This window comes from Exophiala dermatitidis, assembly GCF_000230625.1.
Source record: "Exophiala dermatitidis NIH/UT8656 unplaced genomic scaffold supercont1.3, whole genome shotgun sequence".
Lineage (NCBI taxonomy): Eukaryota > Fungi > Ascomycota > Eurotiomycetes > Chaetothyriales > Herpotrichiellaceae > Exophiala > Exophiala dermatitidis.
Window position 1 is genome coordinate 437,074 of NW_008751648.1, and position 20,416 is coordinate 457,489.

The 20,416-nt window shown below is 52.2% G+C and overlaps 5 protein-coding genes across 5 annotated transcripts; 3 read left to right on the forward strand and 2 right to left on the reverse strand.

Moving 5' to 3' along the window:
- The first annotated feature begins 108 nt into the window (after window positions 1–108).
- HMPREF1120_03157 (blocked early in transport 1) lies at window positions 109–2,014 on the forward strand. The gene is made up of 2 exons (XM_009157212.1): window positions 109–560; window positions 661–2,014. The coding sequence occupies exons 1-2, from the start codon at window positions 553–555 to the stop codon at window positions 1,199–1,201; spliced, it is 549 nt and encodes a 182-aa protein (XP_009155460.1). The 5' UTR covers window positions 109–552; the 3' UTR covers window positions 1,202–2,014.
- Window positions 1,926–4,836, reverse strand: HMPREF1120_03158 (uncharacterized protein). Its single transcript, XM_009157213.1, has one exon. The coding sequence runs from the start codon at window positions 4,127–4,129 to the stop codon at window positions 2,141–2,143; it is 1,989 nt and encodes a 662-aa protein (XP_009155461.1). The 5' UTR covers window positions 4,130–4,836; the 3' UTR covers window positions 1,926–2,140.
- A 147-nt stretch (window positions 4,837–4,983) lies between these two features.
- Window positions 4,984–12,468, reverse strand: HMPREF1120_03159 (glutamate synthase [NADPH]). Its single transcript, XM_009157214.1, has 4 exons — window positions 11,918–12,468; window positions 11,825–11,865; window positions 8,419–11,765; window positions 4,984–8,358 (listed from the first exon to the last, which is right to left on the reverse strand). Exons 1-4 carry the CDS (start codon window positions 12,091–12,093, stop codon window positions 5,464–5,466), a joined length of 6,459 nt encoding a protein of 2,152 aa, XP_009155462.1. The 5' UTR covers window positions 12,094–12,468; the 3' UTR covers window positions 4,984–5,463.
- Window positions 12,469–15,309: 2,841 nt separating this feature from the next.
- HMPREF1120_03160 (uncharacterized protein) lies at window positions 15,310–17,135 on the forward strand. The gene is made up of 2 exons (XM_009157215.1): window positions 15,310–16,709; window positions 16,764–17,135. Exons 1-2 carry the CDS (start codon window positions 15,543–15,545, stop codon window positions 16,887–16,889), a joined length of 1,293 nt encoding a protein of 430 aa, XP_009155463.1. The 5' UTR covers window positions 15,310–15,542; the 3' UTR covers window positions 16,890–17,135.
- Window positions 17,136–17,916: 781 nt separating this feature from the next.
- HMPREF1120_03161 (retrograde regulation protein 2) lies at window positions 17,917–20,410 on the forward strand. The gene is made up of 3 exons (XM_009157216.1): window positions 17,917–18,668; window positions 18,731–19,789; window positions 19,856–20,410. The coding sequence occupies exons 1-3, from the start codon at window positions 18,408–18,410 to the stop codon at window positions 20,108–20,110; spliced, it is 1,575 nt and encodes a 524-aa protein (XP_009155464.1). The 5' UTR covers window positions 17,917–18,407; the 3' UTR covers window positions 20,111–20,410.
- Window positions 20,411–20,416: the final 6 nt, after the last annotated feature.

Genomic DNA, 20,416 nt, shown 5'->3' on the forward strand with positions numbered 1-20,416 from the left:
AAACAATGCAGACAAGGCTGAACGACAGCCTTGTATGACGTAGTCAACACACCACAACTTAAACCGTTGTAGACACTGCAACCAAAATGTCTTCCAGGAGCACACAGTCTGCGATCATCTATGAGGCTGGACTTCCTGAATGAGGCTTGGATGAAGGCTATCATTCATAAGACATCACTCACCTGGAAAGAAACCAAAGGGCGGGTCACGACTGTATCTGTGTCTTGCCGGTGTAGTTCTGCATCAGTGAACCAATGTTGGAACGTAATCATGAACTCCGGCCACGTGCATGCCCTGCGAGCGTCATGCCAGGTCTCCCGTTGCTTGGAACAAAAAGAAACGTTGACTTCCACTTTCACAACCTTCAGTCTTACACAGAAAGATAGTGGTGGCCGGCGAAAGATCATACTCGAAAACAAGTCCTGCTGACATCGAGAGCGGAAACCACTGTTGAAACACTGGCCAGACCAAGCAGAGACCGGTCCGGATTGCATGCGCCAAACGGTCGACTTCATGGACACCACTCCATAGGACAGACAAACCACCACAACCATGTCAAAGTTCGTCAACCCCTTTGAAGGCGCTCGCATAATGCGCTGCGAATGTATCAACTCTCTGTTTGCGTTTGGTGGCTGATTGTACCCCCTTTCCGGGCTATAGTAACCGATATTCGTCGCTCAACCGGCGCACTGCACCCTCATCCTCTCTTTTCCAAGACTATCCCGGCTCAAGGCCCTCGAGCTCTGCCTCCAGCCGGCCCGGCTATGCCTACCCATCCTCACAACTTGACGGGGGCCGCCCTTCCTCTTCCCCTTATCTAAGCCCATACTCGAGCACGAACGACACCGCAGTCCACGACTCTACACCCAGCTTTCGCTCCGCAACCCCCAACTCAAAGGGCCAGTATTCCACCTCGGTGCTTGAGGAACTGGAAGCCCAGAACGAGGTTACAGCGACAACTATCCTATCCCAAAAGGTCTCGCAGCTGAAATCTTTGACGATCGCTATCGGTGACGAGATCAGAGACTCCAGTACATTGGCCAGCCAGATCAACGATACCTTCGAGAATACTGGCGTTAGGCTACGAGGTACAATGAGGCGTATGTTAAGGATGGCCGAACGAACAGGTGTCGGATGGAAGGCCTGGGTGTTGTTCTTCATTGCCGTCTGGGCTATCTTTGCCTACGTGTGGCTGTTTTAGTCCCCGCTGGACTGGTTTGGCGTCATGATTTGACCGTTGTGGTTTAAGAAACAAAACATTTCAGGGCTCGGCGCTGGCCGCTGAGATGGGACTGATGGCATAATTTGATGTCTTTGGCTCAGATGCCGAAAAGGAGATATTGGATTCTCCTACCATGGCGGAAACAGGTTCGAAGCAGCTATGGGCTCGCAGCAACAAGAGATCAGCTACTACCCGCTCAAGAACCGAAGGACCACATCTGGACCTCGTCAAGGCTTGGGACAGGCAACGGACCTCTCCGCATCCGCACACTTGAGCCTCCACTCCACCATTACGCATATCTGTACGATCTTCACCGTCGCTCCCCAACATTCAGGTTCGTCCATCAGCGAGGGTCTGAATGGGAGATTGTCCAAACCGGCACACCAAACAATGGCCCGCAGGCAGCGGTGTCGCGGTAATAACACCGGATCCCATGTCTCTTAATGTGGAGCGCCATGGCTCAGAAAGGATCGAAAGCTCTGGTATACGACTGGCTGCAAGTTTGACGCAGAAACTTCTACGCATTCCGAATCAAAATGTACCACTACTTCTGGAATGAGGCTGGCTGCTAGGCGTACGCGGTTCTCTGATCTCTGGCGGGTAATTGAAACCCCTATCAAGGTCTTGTAGTTTAATCCTCAGCCCAGAAACTGGAAAGGCTCTATCAGAAAAGCGAGGTGGAGCAAAGACAGAGCGAGACAAATTGCATGTAATAGTTTAATCGTAATTGAAGCTTATTGCTGACAGCAATGACCGTGCCCACCAAAAGGTATCAAAAGCCCTTAATCTCGAGTTCTCCTACCGAAGTTTGTTTTCGTCTCTCGCAATTATGCACGTCACCCCAGGCCCAACCCCGTGTCGCCGCAATGCCCGTTGTTCAAAGCATAAAAGTGCCAAAAGTCACCGAAATCGAACGAACTACCGCTCTCTTCGCGACCTTCCCCCAAGGAACCGGCCACTCCGACTTCGCGTCTCCCTCTGATTGGCATCCGTAGTATTCTGTGACGACGTTTGACCAGAGTCCAAGGCATGGCCATTGCCAGCATTGTTGATAGGCGTCTCCCACTCTTGTTGTGCAGCTCTTGTTGTAGCTGCTGCTGCTGCTGCTCGATTAAACTGTTGTTGTCCCGTGGCTGGAGACGGGGTAAAAAGACCGCCACTGGCAGAATTTGTGGTGGCAGCAGCTCCTCTTCGAGCAGCAGTGCGGCCGAACAAGGTTCTTCGTGCGCTCCCGCCCACCGCGGCGGCGGCACCATCGAGCCAGTTGCGCGCGGCTGTTGCGCGGGTGGCGGGGTTCTCGGTCGTGGTAGTGGGATTGGCATTTGTCCTCTGTCCTGGTCTATCCGGTGATGATGACGGGAGCTCTTCTTCTGGAGGTGCTGCTGGAGCATGAACATCTCGTCTAAACATTGCACCCCGGGTGAAGTGTGTACTTGTGGACCTGGTCACTCTCGGTACACTAGAGGCGAAGGGGTCGGATCCCAAATCAGGATCGACATTGAGGCCTCCTTGTACTGCTGCAGCTGCAGCTCCTAGTCCTTGGCTGAAGACTGATCCCAGTCCCGTGTTGTCACCATCGACCGGACTATCCAGTATGCCTGGTGTTTGATTTATACTGTATTGATGTTGCTGTTGATGTGAGTATTGGTGTTGATGCTGAGGATAGTGCAACTGAGATTGAGATTGGGAGTGGGAGTGGGACTGATTTCCAGAGAACATTCTGGCCCGCGGATGTGTGTCTGTCTCTGCTCGTGCAGCAGACGTAGCTGTAGCTGTAGTCGAAGGTTCTGCGATCCAGGGCCCGGAACTTCTTCGAGTCGAGACGCGCGTTGACCCTGCGCCGGTGCTTGTGATGCGTCTGCCAGAGAGGCCGAGTCTAGCTTCTGTGCTTTCCAGGCTGTCACGCTGCTGGATCTGTCTGGAACCAACGCCGCTGGGGGGAAGGATGGAAATGTCCATGATTTCACTCTCCTCTAATTCTGTATCGGTGTGCTCCCAAGCCTGATCCGACTCTGCCTCTGGGACGTCGTCATCCAGATCACGCTCGCCGCCGCTGTAGGTGTTGCTCGGGTCGTCGCGACGCTCATCGAAGATTTCGTCCTCGTCAATCATGGCATTCGCTAGGTCCTGCGCGTCTCTCTCGTCCTGGCCGTAATCACTCCCGACGTAGACTCCTGCCACACTAGCAGTCGGCTGCATCCAGACACGTCTTGCATGCACAGGAGAAGGAGGTACATCCTCTTCGTCAGTGTCTGGCTCCCGACGGGTGTCGTAGACCCATTCTGCATTGACGGTAGTTGGATCCGGAGACATGATTTCGTCGTCCTCGTCGTCTTCATCTTCATCTTCTTCGGCATCGGCGTCCGGGATCTCATCGTCCAAATCTCCCTGCATACCGTCGTCCTCTTCAACGTCCTCATACTCGTCAGATAATCCTCCGGCATCCGCGCCTCCGTCTGCGTCCGGGATTTCTTCGTCCAGATCGCGCTCTCCTTCAGGCTCGCCGGTCTCGCCGAGTTGAGCGAGTCGGTCCTGTTCCTCGGCTTCTTGCTGCAACCTCTCTTGCAGTTCGACTTCCCTCAGCTGCTTCTCTACTTCTTCCCTCTCGAGCTCCTCTTCGCGTCTGCCCAGCATTGTCTTGGCACATCCTGCCGGCTTCAGCCAGCTGTATCCATACATTGCGATGGCCATTTTGCGCTGCGCAATGGTTCTCTCGTCCGCGCTGAGAAGCGCCAGCGTGCTGTTGCGGCTGGCGGTGGCGGCATGCGACTTCTGCCGACGCGATGCATTTTGATACGGAGCGGATGGAGGATTCAAATTGGACAAATCAGATGCCGCGTTGGTGACAGGCGGAAGGAGAGATGTGGAAGGGGGAGGTAGAGGCGGCAGAGAGATGGTAAAGGACATTTTGGCGATGATTTCCCAGGAGAGAATATTCCACGCACACCCTTACAGCGCATCGACAGCGTGTGCCTTTGAAAGCAGAGATTTGGCCGTGGAGCCGCCCACGCGGCAATCTGTTCTTGCGACAATACCTGGTATGCTATGCCCAGCCTTAGATACGCTGGCGAGCAGTCGCCGCAGTGCGACGAAACAACGGGAATCCAAAACAATCCTCGAAAAGTATTTGGCGACCCCAGCCTCAACTCTGTATCTTTTGATATTGATGACTGATTGTTGTGGTTGCTGTAACGGGGTGAACGATGCGCCACGCGTCACCGAGAGGAACTTTCACCCTCCACCAATGACCAGACTAGTGATACACCACGAAATAGGCCGTCCAGAAAACAGATCGCACAGCACTGCATCAGTGAGCTCCGGTGAGCGTAGCAGAAAGTCAGACGTTGAACTCGGCCGTGAATGTTTGGGGTGGCCAAGCGAGCCGCGTCAATCGATTTACACGACTGGTGTCATACGTCGCTATGTTTCTGTAGACCACGGTAAGAGAAGGGCCCTGTCCACCTCGTGACCACGTTATCAAGCAGAAGAGACGAGTGATGACCTGAGCTCCGGTTGCCAGTGGACGTAGGGTACCTAAGGTATATTGTAAATGTAGGAACCTTGAAAATCAAGTTGGTAAAGAACTGCCAAGACTGTCGAATAAAAGGGCAACCTTATTACTCCAGTAGAACATTACTCTGACATGTCAACAACTCGAAATACGAAGACAAGGATCCTATATACAGCAGCATGGAGATACGAACCATTCCCTACATACCTTAGGTAGATATAACAGCCAAGGTGGAAGACATATTGGAAGATCTCTTTTATACCAATTCAAATTCATGCTATCTAGATATCTCGGTCCCGCTGGTCATGTTGATACATTCCGCATTTGGCAGACTGATTCCAATCCTCGGGTCTCCAGCAAAAAGACAGAAAGAAACATCACAATCCAAATCACAACTCGAATCTCAATAGCCTCCCAATTGTCCATGACAAACGGCATAACGCGACGACTGCAACCTCGTGAATGCCGATGATGGAGAACTCCCTGCTCTGGTCGTAAACGACCGTAAAAATCAAGATCATGACCCAGCGTCACATGAAATTCTGGTTCCAATCCCTGCTCAATCGTACATCCGACACCTGTCCGTGATGTTGACCATAAAAAGATCTGCGTTCATGATATTGCCCAGCAATACAACTGACCCAGGTGAATGAAACAATCGTGTACTTTTTGAATGGCATCCGTCCTGAACATTCGAATTGTCGCAGGCTTGGCAGAAGACGCAGCACCATTATGCAGCGGCTTGGAGGTCGGTAGCGCGTTTGTATTCTTCCGCGGCGTGAGCCATGTCACCTTGCTTGTGAGCCTTGGACTCCTTTGACTTGGGGACTGCATCGTGTTGAACCCGGCGGACAATACCTCCGGTGACAGGAAGCACTGAACTTTCGCCCATCAGGAAGGAATCCACTTGTCGAGCGCACTGGCGGCCTTCGTTGATGCCCCAGACAATGAGAGACTGGCCACGGCGGCAGTCTCCAGCAGCGAAGACCCCTGGCAGATTAGTGTTATACTGGTTCTTGGGGGTCTTGATGTTCTTGCGCGGGTCGAGTTCAACTTCGGACTCGAACAGTCGATCGTCCGGTCCCAAGAAACCCATGGAGAGCAGTACCAGGTCCGCGGGGAAGTATTCCTCACTACCCTCTTTGGGCTTCATTTCCCAAGCACCAGTTGCTCCTTTGGTCCACTCCACACGGGTCGTGTTGATGCCAACCACCCTGCCGTCTTCAACCACAAAGTCTTTGGTCATAACGCAGTACTCGCGAGGGTCTTTGCCATAGTGCTGCTTCACTTCAGTGTGACCATAGTCAACGCGGTAGATTCGCGGCCATTGTGGCCATGGGTTGTCACGGGCGCGCTCTGGAGGCGGCTGTGGAAGAAGCTCAAAGTTGGTGATGGACTTGGCACCATGTCGAAGCGAGGTACCAATGCAATCATTTCCGGTGTCACCGCCTCCGATGACGATAACATGCTTGTCTTTGGCTGAGATGTATTGACCGTCAGCAAGCTCAGAGTCAAGCAGAGATTTGGTGTTCGCGTGCAAAAACTCCATTGCGAAGTGGATGCCCTCGGCCTCTCTGTTTTTGATCTTCAAGTCACGGGGAACCTGAGCACCGGTGGAAATGACAACGGCATCATGGCTTTCACGGAGGGATTGGAGGCTGACTTTCTCCCCTGGTCCGACCATGACACCGGTCTCGAACTTGACCCCTTCGGCAGCCATGAGGTCGACACGGCGCTGTACAATGCGCTTGTCCAACTTCATGTTTGGAATGCCATACATGAGCAGGCCTCCGGCACGATCCGATTTCTCGTACACGGTGACTGTGTGTCCAACACGGTTGAGTTGATCTGCAGCGGCGAGACCAGCCGGTCCTGAACCAATGATGGCGACAGTCTTGCCAGTTCGCTCTGGAGGGGGCTGAGGAACCATCCAGCCCATCTCGAAGCCTTTATCGATGATTGCACACTCAATACTCTTGATGCCGACAGGATCTTCATTAATGCCAAGAACACAAGCACCTTCGCAAGGGGCAGGGCAAACACGACCCGTGAATTCCGGGAAATTGTTTGTCATCAAGAGACGGTTGAGAGCGTCTTTCCACTCAGAAGAAAAGACCAACTCATTCCATTTGGGAATAATGTTGGAGATTGGACAACCGGTGTCGGATTGACAGAACGGAACGCCGCAATCCATGCATCGTGCCGACTGGTACTTCAACTCGTCTTCATTCAGACGAGAGGACAGCTCAGCCCAGTCCTTGGTTCGGGTTTTGGCGCTCCGGTACTTCTCGCTTCGACGAGAGTATTTCATGAACCCTCGAGTCTTGTCAAGGACAAGAGCAGCCTTCTGCTTCGCCTTGTCTGCATCTCCGTTAATGCCTTCCTCAATGTCCAGCATATCGGCCTTCTTTTGTTTGGCCTCTTTGTCATGAGAGATCTCCCGCTGTTCCTGGTGAAGGTTGCGGACGGGATTTCCAGGGAGCAGGGGCAGGGGGTATTCGGCCTTCTTGGCTTCTTCCGCCTTTTTCTTCTGTTCAGCCAGTACTCTCTTGTAATCCGTCGGCAAAACCTTGACGAAGCGAGGCAGGGCACGGTTGAACTCAAGAAGGATCCGAGCTGCAAGTTCAGAACCAGTGTAATGGTGATGATCCTCGATCATGCCACGGAGGAAAGCAATCTCGGACGGTTCTTCGACTCCAGACACTTCCACCATCTCCCTGTTAATCTTGGAATGGAAGTCCTGGTTCATGTCTAGGACATAGGCGATACCACCAGACATACCGGCAGCAAAGTTACGGCCTGTCGAGCCGAGAATAACAATACGACCACCAGTCATGTACTCGCAACCATGGTCGCCAACTCCTTCAACTACTGCATTAGCGCCAGAGTTTCGAACGGCAAATCGCTCTGCCGCCACACCACGGAAGTAGCAGGTGCCGCTGGTGGCGCCATAAAGACAGACATTGCCGAGAAGAATGTTTTCCTCTGCCTTGAAGACTGCACCCCGCGGAGGATAAATGATAAGACGACCACCTGAAAGGCCTTTGCCGACATAGTCATTGGCGTCGCCTTCAAGTTCCAGAGTCACACCCGGAGCAAGATATGCACCAAATGACTGACCAGCAGAGCCTCTGATATTGGCATGAATAGTATCTTGAGGCAAGCCAGCCTCGCCATAGCGCTTGCTGATCTGGTACGACAAAGTCGCGCCCAGGGTCCTGTCGGTGTTGACAATGTCGGTCTCAATTCGACACGGCAGACCCTTCTCCAATGCCAGTTCTGATTCGGAGATGAGCTTGTTGTCCAGGCGTGTATGCAACTTGTGGTCCTGTTTGCGGACATTGTATGTCGCCACGCCGGGGCGGATGGAGTGAGCAGGAGTCAAGATGAGAGACAGATCGACATTTGCCGTCTTCGGAGTCCGAAGGTCTTCGCGCACTTTGAGGAGCTCAGCACGACCGACCATCTCGTTGACTGTTCGTATTCCAAGGCGAGCCATGATTGCGCGGAGCTCATTGGCGATGTAGTAGAAGAAGTTGATAACGTGCTCGGGAGTGCCCTGGAACTTCTGTCTCAGAACAGGGTCTTGGGTAGCAATGCCAACGGGGCATGTGTTCAGGTGACACTAGAACGATAAAGTAAGCATGCGATCAATGATCCAGGTTTGCCTCAGTGAACTTCTTACCTTCCTCATCATGATACAACCCATGGCGATAAGGGGGGTCGTGGCGAATCCCCATTCTTCGGCACCAAGCAGACAGGCAATGGCCACGTCACGACCAGTGCGGAGCTGTCCGTCCGTCTGCACAATGACACGCCCACGGAGGTCGTTAAGGACGAGAGTTTGATGTGTCTCAGCGAGACCGAGCTCCCAAGGGAGACCTGCATACTTGATACCGGTCCATCTGGAAGCTCCAGTGCCACCGTCATGACCGGAAATGAGAATGTGGTCGGCTTTGGCCTTCGCAACACCGGCCGCCACGATACCCACGCCCACTTCAGACACAAGCTTCACTGAAACGCGGGCGCGGGGGTTCGAGCATTTAAGGTCATAGATTAGTTGCTTCAAATCTTCGATGGAGTAGATATCGTGGTGTGGTGGGGGTGAGATCAGACCGACACCAGGGGTAGAGTGTCGAGTACGGGCGATTGGCTCGGAAACCTTATGACCAGGGAGTTCACCGCCTTCGCCAGGCTTCGCACCCTGGGCCATTTTGATCTGGAGTTCATCGGCATCAGCAAGATAATTGGCCGTGACGCCAAAACGGCCAGAGGCAATTTGCTTGATAGCAGAACGCATCGAATCACCATTTTCCATCTTCACGCTCCGCTCGGGGTCTTCGCCACCTTCGCCAGTGTTCGATTTGCCGCCGAGACGGTTCATGGCCACGGCTAGAGTAGAGTGTGATTCCATTGAAATCGAACCGTACGACATAGCACCGGTAACGAACCGTCGGACAATCTCTGTCCATGGTTCCACTTGGTCAATGGGTACAGGCTGACGTTGCTCAAAGTCGAAATCAAGCATGCCTCTCAAGGTGCAGTTCTTGATCTGCTCATACTCCGAGATAGAGTAGGCTTCGTACGACTTGTCGTTCTTTGTCCGCACGGCGTCTTGGATGTTGGCAATACTAACAGGGTCGTTGATGTGGGCTTCACCACCATCACGCCAATGATATTCGCCGGTCTCGGGCAGTCCAGGGATGTCGCGAACGTGTCGGGTAGGGAACCCTCTCTCGTGAAACGCGAAAGCGTCCTCAGCAATGAGCTCGAAAGTCATACCACGGACACGAGTGGCTGTGCCAGCGAAACATCGGTCAACGACAGAGTCATCGATTCCAAGGGCCTCGAAAATCTGAGCCCCCTTGTAGGACTGCAAGGTGGAGATACCCATTTTGCTCATGACCTTCAGAATGCCTCCGTCGCAGGATGCTTTGTAATTGGCAATGAGTTGCTCATCGCTAAGCTTCTTTCTGATGAGGCCTTGCCGATTCATCTTCAGAATACATTCCATGGCCAGATACGGGTTAATACCATCCGCACCGTAGCCGACAAGAACACACATATGGTGCACTTCTCTAGCCTCGGCGGTCTCGACAATGAGGGCAACCCTGGATCTCCATTTGTTCCGAACAAGATGGTGATGGACCAAGCCAGTAGCGAGCAGAGCAGATACAGGGACCCTGTTCTCAGAAGTGGCTCGATCAGAAAGAATGATAATCTTGTCACCTTCCTCAATGGCAGTCGTCGCCGCATCACAGATGTCATCAAGGGCCTGCATGTACCCATCGATACCGTCAGACTTCTCGAAAGTGATATCGATGGTCCGAACGGTCCAACCCTTGTTGTATTGGCTCATGTTCTTAAGGGCATTGAAAGTCTCGATCTCAAGGATGGGAGAAGGAAGCAAAAGTCGTCCACACTGGCTTTCATCCATCTCAAGAAGGTTACCCTGGGGGCCGACATAGCATTCCAAAGACATGACGATGGCTTCCCGGATTGGATCGATGGGAGGGTTCGTCACCTGTGCAAACAGTTGCCTGAAGTACTCATAGAGCAGTCGTGGCTGCTGAGCAAGAACTGCCAATGGCGCATCATTGCCCATGGAACCGAGCGCTTCCTTCGAGTCGGCGGCCATAGGGCCCAGGAGCAAACTGACCTGTTCGTATGAATAACCGAAGGCGCGAAGTCGAGGGTCTTCCTGCACACTCTCGGCTGAAAGCTTGAAGCCCAAATCGAGTTCCTTGGCAAGGGACTCATAGATGCTAGGCATCTTCATGAGGTTCTTGTCAAGCCACTGTTGGAAAGGTTGCCTGTTGGCCACTGTAGCTTTCAACTCAGCATCATCGATGATGCGACCAGCCTCGGTATCAACAAGCAGCATTTTGCCCGGCTGCAGACGGCCCTTGATGACAACCCTCTCGGGTTCAATGGCAATAGTACCAACCTCTGAGGCACAGACGATTCTGTCATCATCAGTCACATAATATCTGCAGGGCCTGAGACCATTTCGATCCAAATTTGCTCCGCAGTAGCGACCATCCGAAAATGTGAACAGAGCTGGACCGTCCCAAGGTTCCATCAAACAAGCAGCATATTCATAGAAGGCGGCCTTTGCCGGGTCCATGGCGGTATTGCCTTGCCACGCCTCTGGAACCATCATCATGACGGCTTCTGGCATCGACAATACGCGGTTCATCACGAGTAACTCCATGACATTATCGAAGGCTGCCGAATCAGAACCGCCGTCCTCAACAATGGGAAAGAGTTTCTCCAAGTCTTCGCCAAAAAGTTCGGAACTGAGCACTCCCTCTCGCGCTCTCATCCAGTTCTTGTTGCCCCGAAGCGTGTTGATCTCACCGTTATGAGCAAGCCATCGTAGCGGCTGCGATCGGTCCCATGAGGGAAATGTGTTGGTGGAGAATCGGGAGTGAACAAGAGCAAAATGGCCTTCATAATCGACGGACACCAGGTCGTGATAGTATTGATACACCTGCACCGGTGCGAGCTGTCCCTTATAGACAATGTTTCGATTGCTAAGGGAGCAGACATAGAACCACGGTTTCCATCGGGGATCGTGAGAGACGGTCTTTCTGAGGATGTAGAGCTTCCGTTCGAAACTGATGAAATCAAACTTTTCCGGGTCGGTTGTCTCGGGCTTATTACCAGTCCCATATGCGGAAGCAAGAACAACGAACGGTTGCAGAATAATCGGCTCGCGTGACAACGCCGCAGGACCAAGCAGAGTAGAGTCTCTTGGGACCTCGCGCCAGCCAAGCGTGCGCAGACCCAGTGACTCCGCAGTCTCTTCGAAGCTGAGGGTGGCATGTTTCAGCATCTCAGTGTCTGGCTTGAAGAAAAGGTTCCCGGCAGCATATTGACCTAGAGGTGGCAACTCGACGCCGACCTCGCGGGCAAAGTTCTTGACGAAGAATTTGTGTGGGATGGATGTCATGACACCAGCACCATCGCCATCGCGTGCATCGGAACCGACCGCGCCACGATGGGTCATGTTACAGAGCAGGTTTCGAGCTGTAAGTTGTTAGGCTCAGCCTGATCTTCGCTAGCATTGCAGGAGCCAGGAAACTCACCATCGCTCACGATTTTGTGGCTTGCTTTGCCCTTAATATGGCTAAGTTACTGTCAGCATCAACCCTTCCTTCTAGCACAGAATGATCCCTTACGCTGCAAAGCCTACACCGCATGCATCTTTCTCAAGGCTAGGGTCGTACAGGCCCTGCTTTTCGGGCAAAGCCTCACCCCATCCATAGCCCTTGTTGGGCTGATATGGAGTGTACTCTTCCTGCACCTCGGATGTATCGATCTCTTGATTGTATGCTTCCTCCACTACCGGGCCCATCCTATGGTCGACGGGCGACAGCTTTTCGGTCGTTCGAATGGAAGATAGGTGGCGCTGAGATCTGGGCAGCAAGACGTCGTCTAGGGTGAACGGGAGGCGGACGACGACCAAGGAGGGATTGCTTGGACAAACTAGCAGCGAAGATGCTGCTCTATGGACTGAGCTCCGACACGTTGTTTCTACGAGCCTGACGAAGAGCAAGGACAGACTGGATGGGAGCTGAGTGGTAAACAGAAGGATGGAGGGAGGGTGTGGGCAGAAGGGTAGAAAAAGAAGAAATTGGGTCGCAAGCCGTGTGGGGTGAAGGCTCGAGTGTTGGCGAGGACTTTTTGGTCGCCGCTCAATGGCTAGCGTCCAGCAGTGAAAGAATGGACCACTACGACTATTACACTACGACGATTATTCAGGCGGCATCTGGCAGTCGATGATGGTGAATCCTCGTCAGACTCGACCGGGGACTGGAGTTCGAGTCCGCAGCCTGTCACCACTTCAGACGACCGGCAAGCAGGACAGACGTTGTGATCTCAGATGAGTGCTGCCTACTAGTACTCTAGCATGCCGCCATACCGGCCGCGGCAAAGAACTCGGCCTCATTGCAGTGCACAACGCAGTGTGGTTTGTAGTACTACTACCGTTTCCTTCGCACCACTGGCATGTTCACAGATGCAGTGTCAAGGTGGGGGATGCCTGCAAGATCCCTGTTGGCAGAGCGTTCATTGTGCATACGAAGCTCCATTATTATTTTTTTGGTGCCTGTGGATTGCCTCTAAGCCCGCATCTATCGGCTCCATCTCCATCCTTGTGCATGTGCTGATAAGGACGTTTGTGGCCAATAGCAAGGCTTCCTTTGGTGATCGATTACCATTTACAATCGCCGCAGAGAAGTCAACTCGCCGCTACCGGCGGAGTTCATCTGGCTCGCAACTCTCTCCACAACCGCTACTCAACTACCCCTTACCCTACCAAAAGCTTGCATTTACTACTACTGTAGCTGTCTGCCTCCAGAGGCGACAGCAGAACGATACTGTACCACGTTGCAGGTCTTCCCGTGGCCCTGCAGGCGAAGAAACTGTGTGTCATCACTATACTCCACCGCGACCAGAGTCTAGACGCTCAGATGCTCTTCGCTTACACAGTTTGATCAGCCTGGAGTTGGTGGTGGTTATTTGTTGGTGCTTGACATAAGCTCCTTGCTACCATTGTTCTCCGCCAGCGTCGCCTGGAGCGAAGTCCGCAGTCACCGTATGTCGGCCTTTATCGCGAGACGCTCCAATAATAACAAAAGCTGGCCATCGATACTACACTCTGTTATATCCATCCCTTCCGGCGCTGCCCGATAGCATTCTCGTGTCGGGACGAAAAGTTTTCATGACCCAACATGAAATACACCTCTCTTGATTCCACGATGGCTCGAAGTGAACACCGAGGTCCAATAATAATGAGCTGCACCCCACGGAAAGTGTAATCTCGCCAAACAAGACCTGTGCATAGCGCGGCGCATGAAATCGGTCCCAGACAAACGGTCACATAGAGTATCCTAAATCACCTGGATCTTGACCCTCTGCGCACACTAAAGCTAGTACCAGCCGTGGCAGACAGACACTCGATATCGGACAAGACGAGTTGCCAAAAACTTTACTCGGGTTGATGAGCACCCAGCTCACACACGTTTATTATTCTACATCTGGGAAATCGTGACTTCACATACTGTCCATGTTTTGTTATTTTATTATTCCGGGCAAAACCACTGGCATGTGGGAGAACCACCCGCTCGGCAACTAAAATCGCCCTGCCGAAGTCGGAAGCCATTGACCCTGCATGATATGCCGGAGCTTCCTGCGCGAAGCTCGAGCCGCATTATAATCCGGTCGGTTTCATTGGTCGTTTGGCAAGAAGGCTGCGACCCTGACACCCAAAGGCCAGGCGACGGTGGGGATACAAGACCGGCTCAAATGCAATTTGCAAGTTTCACTTCAGTCGCGTTGGGATTTGATTGCAGGCCGTTGGTGCGCTGAGGTTTCTCGATGATGAGCATGTACACTGTTTCATCTGAGCAGATCTGCCAGCAGCTTATTCCAGTCTCGCAGCGTAGGTGGCAGGCTACGCCGCCAAAACTCGGACCCCTTTGAATAGGTTTGGCCACTGTGCCGCGCTAACCAGTCTCGAACCGGAAACCGCTCTTCTGTTCGTAGAACATTTCTATGTGTCGCAAAAACTGCAGCCGGCCTTCTACAGTCCTCTCACCGCCTCTAGCAACAAGTCGACAGGTTCCTGTCATCCGAAACTAAGGTGGCATCCTACACTCTCCTCAGACAAACTTGACGATACTATGCGTAATGGTCTGATCACTTGAGAGATGGCGAGAACAGCCCCGAGCGGGTATCTTCTCATACTAGTATCGGATACGGTCACAGTGTCATACAAAAGGGTGGCTGGTCATTATACTATACAAAACATCCCCCTCCAGGACGCTATCCAAGCAGCAAAACGTGCGCACAAGCCTACGAGTGCTCAACGGTGCTAACAAGCAGCGCATGATATCCCAGCAAGAGAAGAAGTGTCATAACCGCCGTACCTTCTAGATACTGGGGACAACATGCTCTATGAACGTCACGTTCAAGTCTTCCACCCTCTGCCCGCCTGCGATTTTGCCGGCAAAAATGATGATGCAGATTTTGTGGTTCTTGCTGGGCTTCATTTGTTTCATCCTGACAATGCTGCGCCTGGATCCCCTGCGCACATCTATCGCATGTAGCTGCTTGAGCAATGAAGAATTGTTCAGCAGTTTAACCCTTTACCCGAGAAGTCGTTGAAGCTGAGGCGACGATTGACAATAGAGATGGAAATGGCAGCAAGGAGTTGGACCAGCCCTGTTCAACCGGAACAAAGGAGACAGGTAGGTCGAAGTATGGCAGGATCACGCTGAAATCCCGCTCAATGGAGGCCACTTTCAAAAGTTGAAAGGTGGCTGCGCTGTACAACGTAGATCTGCTTTGCTGATACTGCAATCGAACTATCGTTGGCCTGTTTCTGCTTCAGAAGTCTTCTTTAAATGCAGTGTACTGATCCATTTTCAAGTTCGCCGTCTTGTGAATTACTACCTAGCTGAGGTGCCTTTGCTCGTACCAAGGCTGTAGACCTGGAGTTACGAAGATCCGGCCACCGCTCCACCGTAGTAGCTCTGCGCGTCTGCGCGTCGGGCCTCTGGAGTACCTAGTTGGCAGAAACAATATTCTTCGACGTGGTATATTCTAGCCTCTACAACTTAATCAGGTAGTGAAATTACCACGACAGCCGTTATTCTGCTAGATGCATTGTTGAACCGGGACCTACGAGATCACGCTCATACTCTGAGCTGAGGTGCTGCACAACCTGTGCAGTGCCTTCATACCTGCACTCACCCTGTTCTTCGATCCAAGCGACACCCTCGGCATATTACCCATCTCACCATGAGTCTCTTCGGGTCTACGACCGCGAATCAGTCGCAACCTGCAAGCACCGGCTTGTTTTCCTTCAACACAGCCTCAGCAAATCAGCCGACGAGCCAGTCGTCTTTATTTGGGCAGTCGCAGCAGCAAGGCCAGCAACAACAACAGCAGCAGCAGCAAACCAATGTTCCCAAATTCAGCTTCGGTGCTCCCGCGTCGCAGCCTGCACAAACCGGAGGTCTATTTGGTACTTCCACACAGGCGCAACAGAGCGGAGGAATATTTGGTACAGCGCAACCTCAACAACAAACAGGGGGACTTTTTGGTTCTGCGCAGCCTCAGCAGACAGGGGGTTTGTTCGGGACTTCAACGCAACAACAGCAAGGCACTCTCGGCTTATCGCAGTCACAGCAGCAGCAGCAACAACAGCAGCCTCAACAGAGACCCCTTGACCAGACACTGCGTTTCGGTTCATCCCAAGCACAGGGACAACCTACGTCTCAACTGTGGGAGGAAGGGCGGGGCCTGAACGTATTCAGGTCGATCCCCGCGCAAATGAACATCGTGAAAAACAAATGGGATCCTCAGAACTTGTCATCACCCTTGCGAACTTACCTCTATAAACACGTTGAGAGTGAGACCGAGGCCTTGAAATACAGACCTGGCCCGGGTGAGGACGAAGACAAATGGGAGGAAGCTCTATCGAAACGACCGGGTCCAGACTGGGTACCTCTGCTCGTGCAAGGCTTCTTCCAATTGGGTAGGAAGGCTCAAATACAAATGGAGGCTATTCAGAGATGCAACTTGATGCTCCAAGAAATCAACACCTCCCTCGACATTCAGCTCGATAAACACCGCCAAAACGTCGCTACCCGGCTCGAAGAATGCAAACGCAGACAGGCTGCAACAGCTCAGCGAACTCTTGCATTGGCTGTGAAGGTCCAAATCCTGCGAAACAGAGGTTATGTCATGGACAACGCGGAAGAAGAGTTGAAGTCTAGGTTGGAAAAGTTGCAACGAGATGTCTTTGACCCGAGCCTGGAGGCCAGAGAGCAGGAGATCTGGGCCCGCATGTTGGGCATTCGAGAGCGAACCAAAAGGTTGAAGATGGAGATGGACAGAATTGCACCTTCGGCGAATGAGGAAGACTCCACGCTTGATGAAGAAACGATCAAAGCTGCCAAAAAGGTGTGTAATCCTGTGACAGGCTCCAACTGAGCCTTATGCTAACCACTGGAGCAGACACTAGAGGCATACGACATACAATTGCGACACTTGCAGAAGGAATTGGACCTTGTACAACAGGAGTTTGCCGACTGGGAAAAGATAAACAGAGACAGAGACAACGACGCGCCACGACGTAGGTGAGCTACTGGGCCTACTATCCGGAAGCGCTGTTTTTGGATGGAGTTCAAAGCAATGACGAAGGATGCAGGTCTTGCATAGCACCGAGTGATTGTGACATTGTCCAATGATGAATTGAGAATTGTGAGAAAAGTTTTAATCACACCGCAGTAAAGCAAGACTCGCAGCTGCTGAATCTGCGTTAGCAGCCTGCTGTGCCCATAGTAGTGTACAGGATATCACAAGAAGAATCCGCATTTTTCCACATCATTTTCCCCCCTTTGTGCAACGGGGCGCATTGTTATTTTGTAGTTTGCAGCTGTGGCCGCCCAGATTATTCATAGGGTTGCCATAACACCACGGGAGATACTTTTTTGGTTGGGGTGTAGTATCTTCAGAAGATTTTCCGTGCCCACTCAACGACATGGGGGGCTAAACGGCAGACATCGTTAGCACTTCATTCCTCCCAAACCGGTAGGTGCGAGTCTGTATCGTATAAGGCAGCGAGCGGGAGACGTCGTAGGTGAAATGGACCGATTGGCACGTACAGAACCATAACGCAATGCATGCGGCTGTAAAGATCTGGACCTCAACCAGCGCTTTCTTTTCTCCTTCCTGGATCTCCTTCTCCGACAGATGTTCTTGCGCTATTAAGAGCACATCAGAGTCAAAGAACGTTTGCCAAAGGACTTGCGACGCAACTTACGGCCACCAAACATTGTGATTGTGGGTTTGAGGAAGGTTTCAGGGTGGGAAAGGTCTATGTCTTTTTGCAGATGAAGTGTCGCTCGTCGGGACGGAGGCGATTCAGGATTGATGTGTATAAGATCAAAATGGGACCAAGTCGAGAAGAGCCGAGCACAATTGATGTCTTCGTCCGATGTTCAAAGTGTTGCTCTCAATTGACCGGGACGCAAGATCCTGTGGGCGAACTTTCTCCGCAGGCGATTTCGGTGAAGCATACACGTTGGAGTGCAACAGCGAGTGACAATCCACCCCGTCATACAAAATGCGCGTCACCTAGTACTAGTAGCTGGTAGTATGTGGATGTCCGTCCTCCATATCCTGTTACTAGTACAACATTGTGCATTGATTGAGAGCATCATGCTTCAGTGAGCTGTGCTCTACATCCTTCGCCCTAAAAGGGCTTCATACAGCCCACGTTCCCGGATCTCTGGCTGTGAGCACGGCTTTGAATGTTTCCTTCATGGTAGGTTTGAAAACAAGTCCTATATTAGGACAAGGGCAAAGCAAGTACGGCAAGAAATGTTCGGGACATCCAATGATCGACAGTCTTCCCTTTCGGAGGCTACGGCCCCAGATAAGAATCCGGACTTGGAGTTGCGCGTCATACAAATTATGGTAAACATGTAAGTACTGGAGTGGTTGATACAGCCTGCGCACAGTGTTCAGCTCCAAGATCTTCCAGGATGGAGGCGTTACAAAGAGAAGAGCATTCTCCCGGTCCTATGGAGGAGCACGTCGAAGCCCACGGATCTTCTCCCGCTGGTGATTTCTCTTCACACCTAATCCGCATCGTTGATGCCCTTCTGCATACCGCACGCAATGTCTCTCAAGCCTCAGGCCGCGACTGTAACCCAGGTGAAGGAGGGAGCAGTAAGTGCTCAAGATGTTGAACTGCTATCACATCCTGCGCACTCACAGCTATATCCACGACTCGTCTCTGCGCAACAGATGAGCAAGGCAGATCTCCGTCTGGCAGGGAAGCGGGTCAGACGAAAAGTTGATATACGCCTGCTGGGCATGGCATGGCTTATGTTGATGTTCAACTATTTTGATCGGGTACGAGTCCATCCAATTCAGGTCAAACGAGAGCATGGCTGACGCGTAGTGATCTTGTACAGTGTATCATAGCCGCTGCCAGAGTTGTTGGTATCCAAAAATCACTGCATATGAATTCAACACAGTACGGGACCGCCGTTGGCATTCTTTATGTTGGCTATGTCTTGATGCAGGTGCCGTCAAATCTTATTTTGACCAAGCTACGGCCTTCTATATATCTTCCATCGTGTATGGCAATCTGGGGTGTCATTTCCGCATGCTCTGGTCTGGTGCACAGTGCTTGGAGCCTCCATCTGGTACGGTTCCTGCTCGGTTTTGTGGAAGCTCCGTTCACAGTGGGTGCTTTGTTCTTGGTTTCATCCTGGTATACCCGGTCTGAACTGGGCGTCCGAAGCGCGATGCTGCTATCAGCTCCTTTACTGGGCAATGCAGTCTCAGGGCTCATCGCGGCTGGAATTACAGATGCTCTTGAAGGAGCTGGAGGGTTTGAGGCATGGAGATGGATGTTCATCATCGGAGGCGGTTCAACAATCCTCATCTCCATTCTAGCATTCTTTTCTCTGCCTGACTTCCCTTCCAATACCCGGTGGTTGTCCTGCGAAGAGCGCGCAGTCGCAGAATGGATACTCATTCTCGACGCCGGTCAAGTCGACGAGGAGGCCACGGATTGGAAGCATGGAGTTAATACAGCGAGGAAGGATCTCAGGGTATATGGCTTCGCGGCTATGTACATGCTGTTGTCGGTGGCATCGTCACTACACAACTTCTTTCCGTCTGTCGTGCAGACTCTGGGCTTCCGCCGGATGGACACTTTGCTCCTCACCGCACCGCCGTATCTGGTGGCAATATTGGTGGCTATCTACAACAACTGGTCGGCTGACCGCACCCGCAACTCATCTTTTCATGTGGCATGGCCGCTTGCGGCGGCCATCATTGGGTTTAGCATTTGCGCTGCAACTCTCAGCACTTGGGCAAGATATGTGGCCATGATTCTTATGGTCGCTGGCGGTCACGGGGCCAATGCAGTCGTGCTTGCTTGGGCTCAAAAGACCATGATCCGGCCGCGGATCAAGCGTGCCTGCGCTTTGGCCTTCATCAATGCTACAGGTACTCTCGCACAGGTAAGCACTATCCACGGTGGCACAGAACCAAAAAAGACATCCACGAAACTGATCAATATCTGGCAGATTCTCACGTCGTTCATGTACCCAAGTCGAACCGCCCCTCGTTATGTAATCGCCATGTCCGTGAATTCGGCAACGGCACTGGGAGCGATTTCACTCGCCTTCACAATGCGCGTTATCCTTCAGCGTGCCAATAAAAAACTGGATGCTGACAGCAATGTGGAGGAAGCAATGAGTAGTGAAGCGTCGTTTGCGATTGAGGGTATTCCTGAAGATGAGAGACAGGCGGCAAGGAGGAGCTTCAGATATGTGACCTAGAGCCAGAGGTTCTTGTCGTTTCAAGGGGCTGTACGCTGCAGCAAGTCGATCGGTTTGGGAAGCAAAATTGCACTGACACCAGGGCATTTAACTGCAAGAGGTCGATGCGGCTATTAAAGCTCAACGCTGTCCCTGTACTGTATAGTCTATTTAGCAGGTACAGTAACTGTCTAGGAAACAGCTACGGAACCGACTCCGTTGTAGAGAGGACAAGGCTGGGGATTGCAGGATGCCATGACATTTGCTTATCTCCAGTACAGGCTTCATAGTTCTTCCGAATAAATGGCTTCAAAACTAGTAGTATAT

Coding starts and splice junctions, on each gene's coding strand:
- HMPREF1120_03160 (XM_009157215.1), top strand. CDS start 15,543: ATGAGTCTCTTCGGGTCTACGACCGCGAATCAGTCGCAACCTGCAAGC. Junction 16,710..16,763: donor CGATCAAAGCTGCCAAAAAG/GTGTGTAATCCT, acceptor CCACTGGAGCAG/ACACTAGAGGCATACGACAT.
- HMPREF1120_03161 (XM_009157216.1), top strand. CDS start 18,408: ATGCCCTTCTGCATACCGCACGCAATGTCTCTCAAGCCTCAGGCCGCG. Junction 18,669..18,730: donor TGTTCAACTATTTTGATCGG/GTACGAGTCCAT, acceptor GATCTTGTACAG/TGTATCATAGCCGCTGCCAG. Junction 19,790..19,855: donor CTACAGGTACTCTCGCACAG/GTAAGCACTATC, acceptor AATATCTGGCAG/ATTCTCACGTCGTTCATGTA.
- HMPREF1120_03158 (XM_009157213.1), bottom strand. CDS start 4,129: ATGTCCTTTACCATCTCTCTGCCGCCTCTACCTCCCCCTTCCACATCT.
- HMPREF1120_03159 (XM_009157214.1), bottom strand. CDS start 12,093: ATGGGCCCGGTAGTGGAGGAAGCATACAATCAAGAGATCGATACATCC. Junction 11,766..11,824: donor CCACAAAATCGTGAGCGATG/GTGAGTTTCCTG, acceptor AACAACTTACAG/CTCGAAACCTGCTCTGTAAC. Junction 8,359..8,418: donor GTTGTATCATGATGAGGAAG/GTAAGAAGTTCA, acceptor TTATCGTTCTAG/TGTCACCTGAACACATGCCC.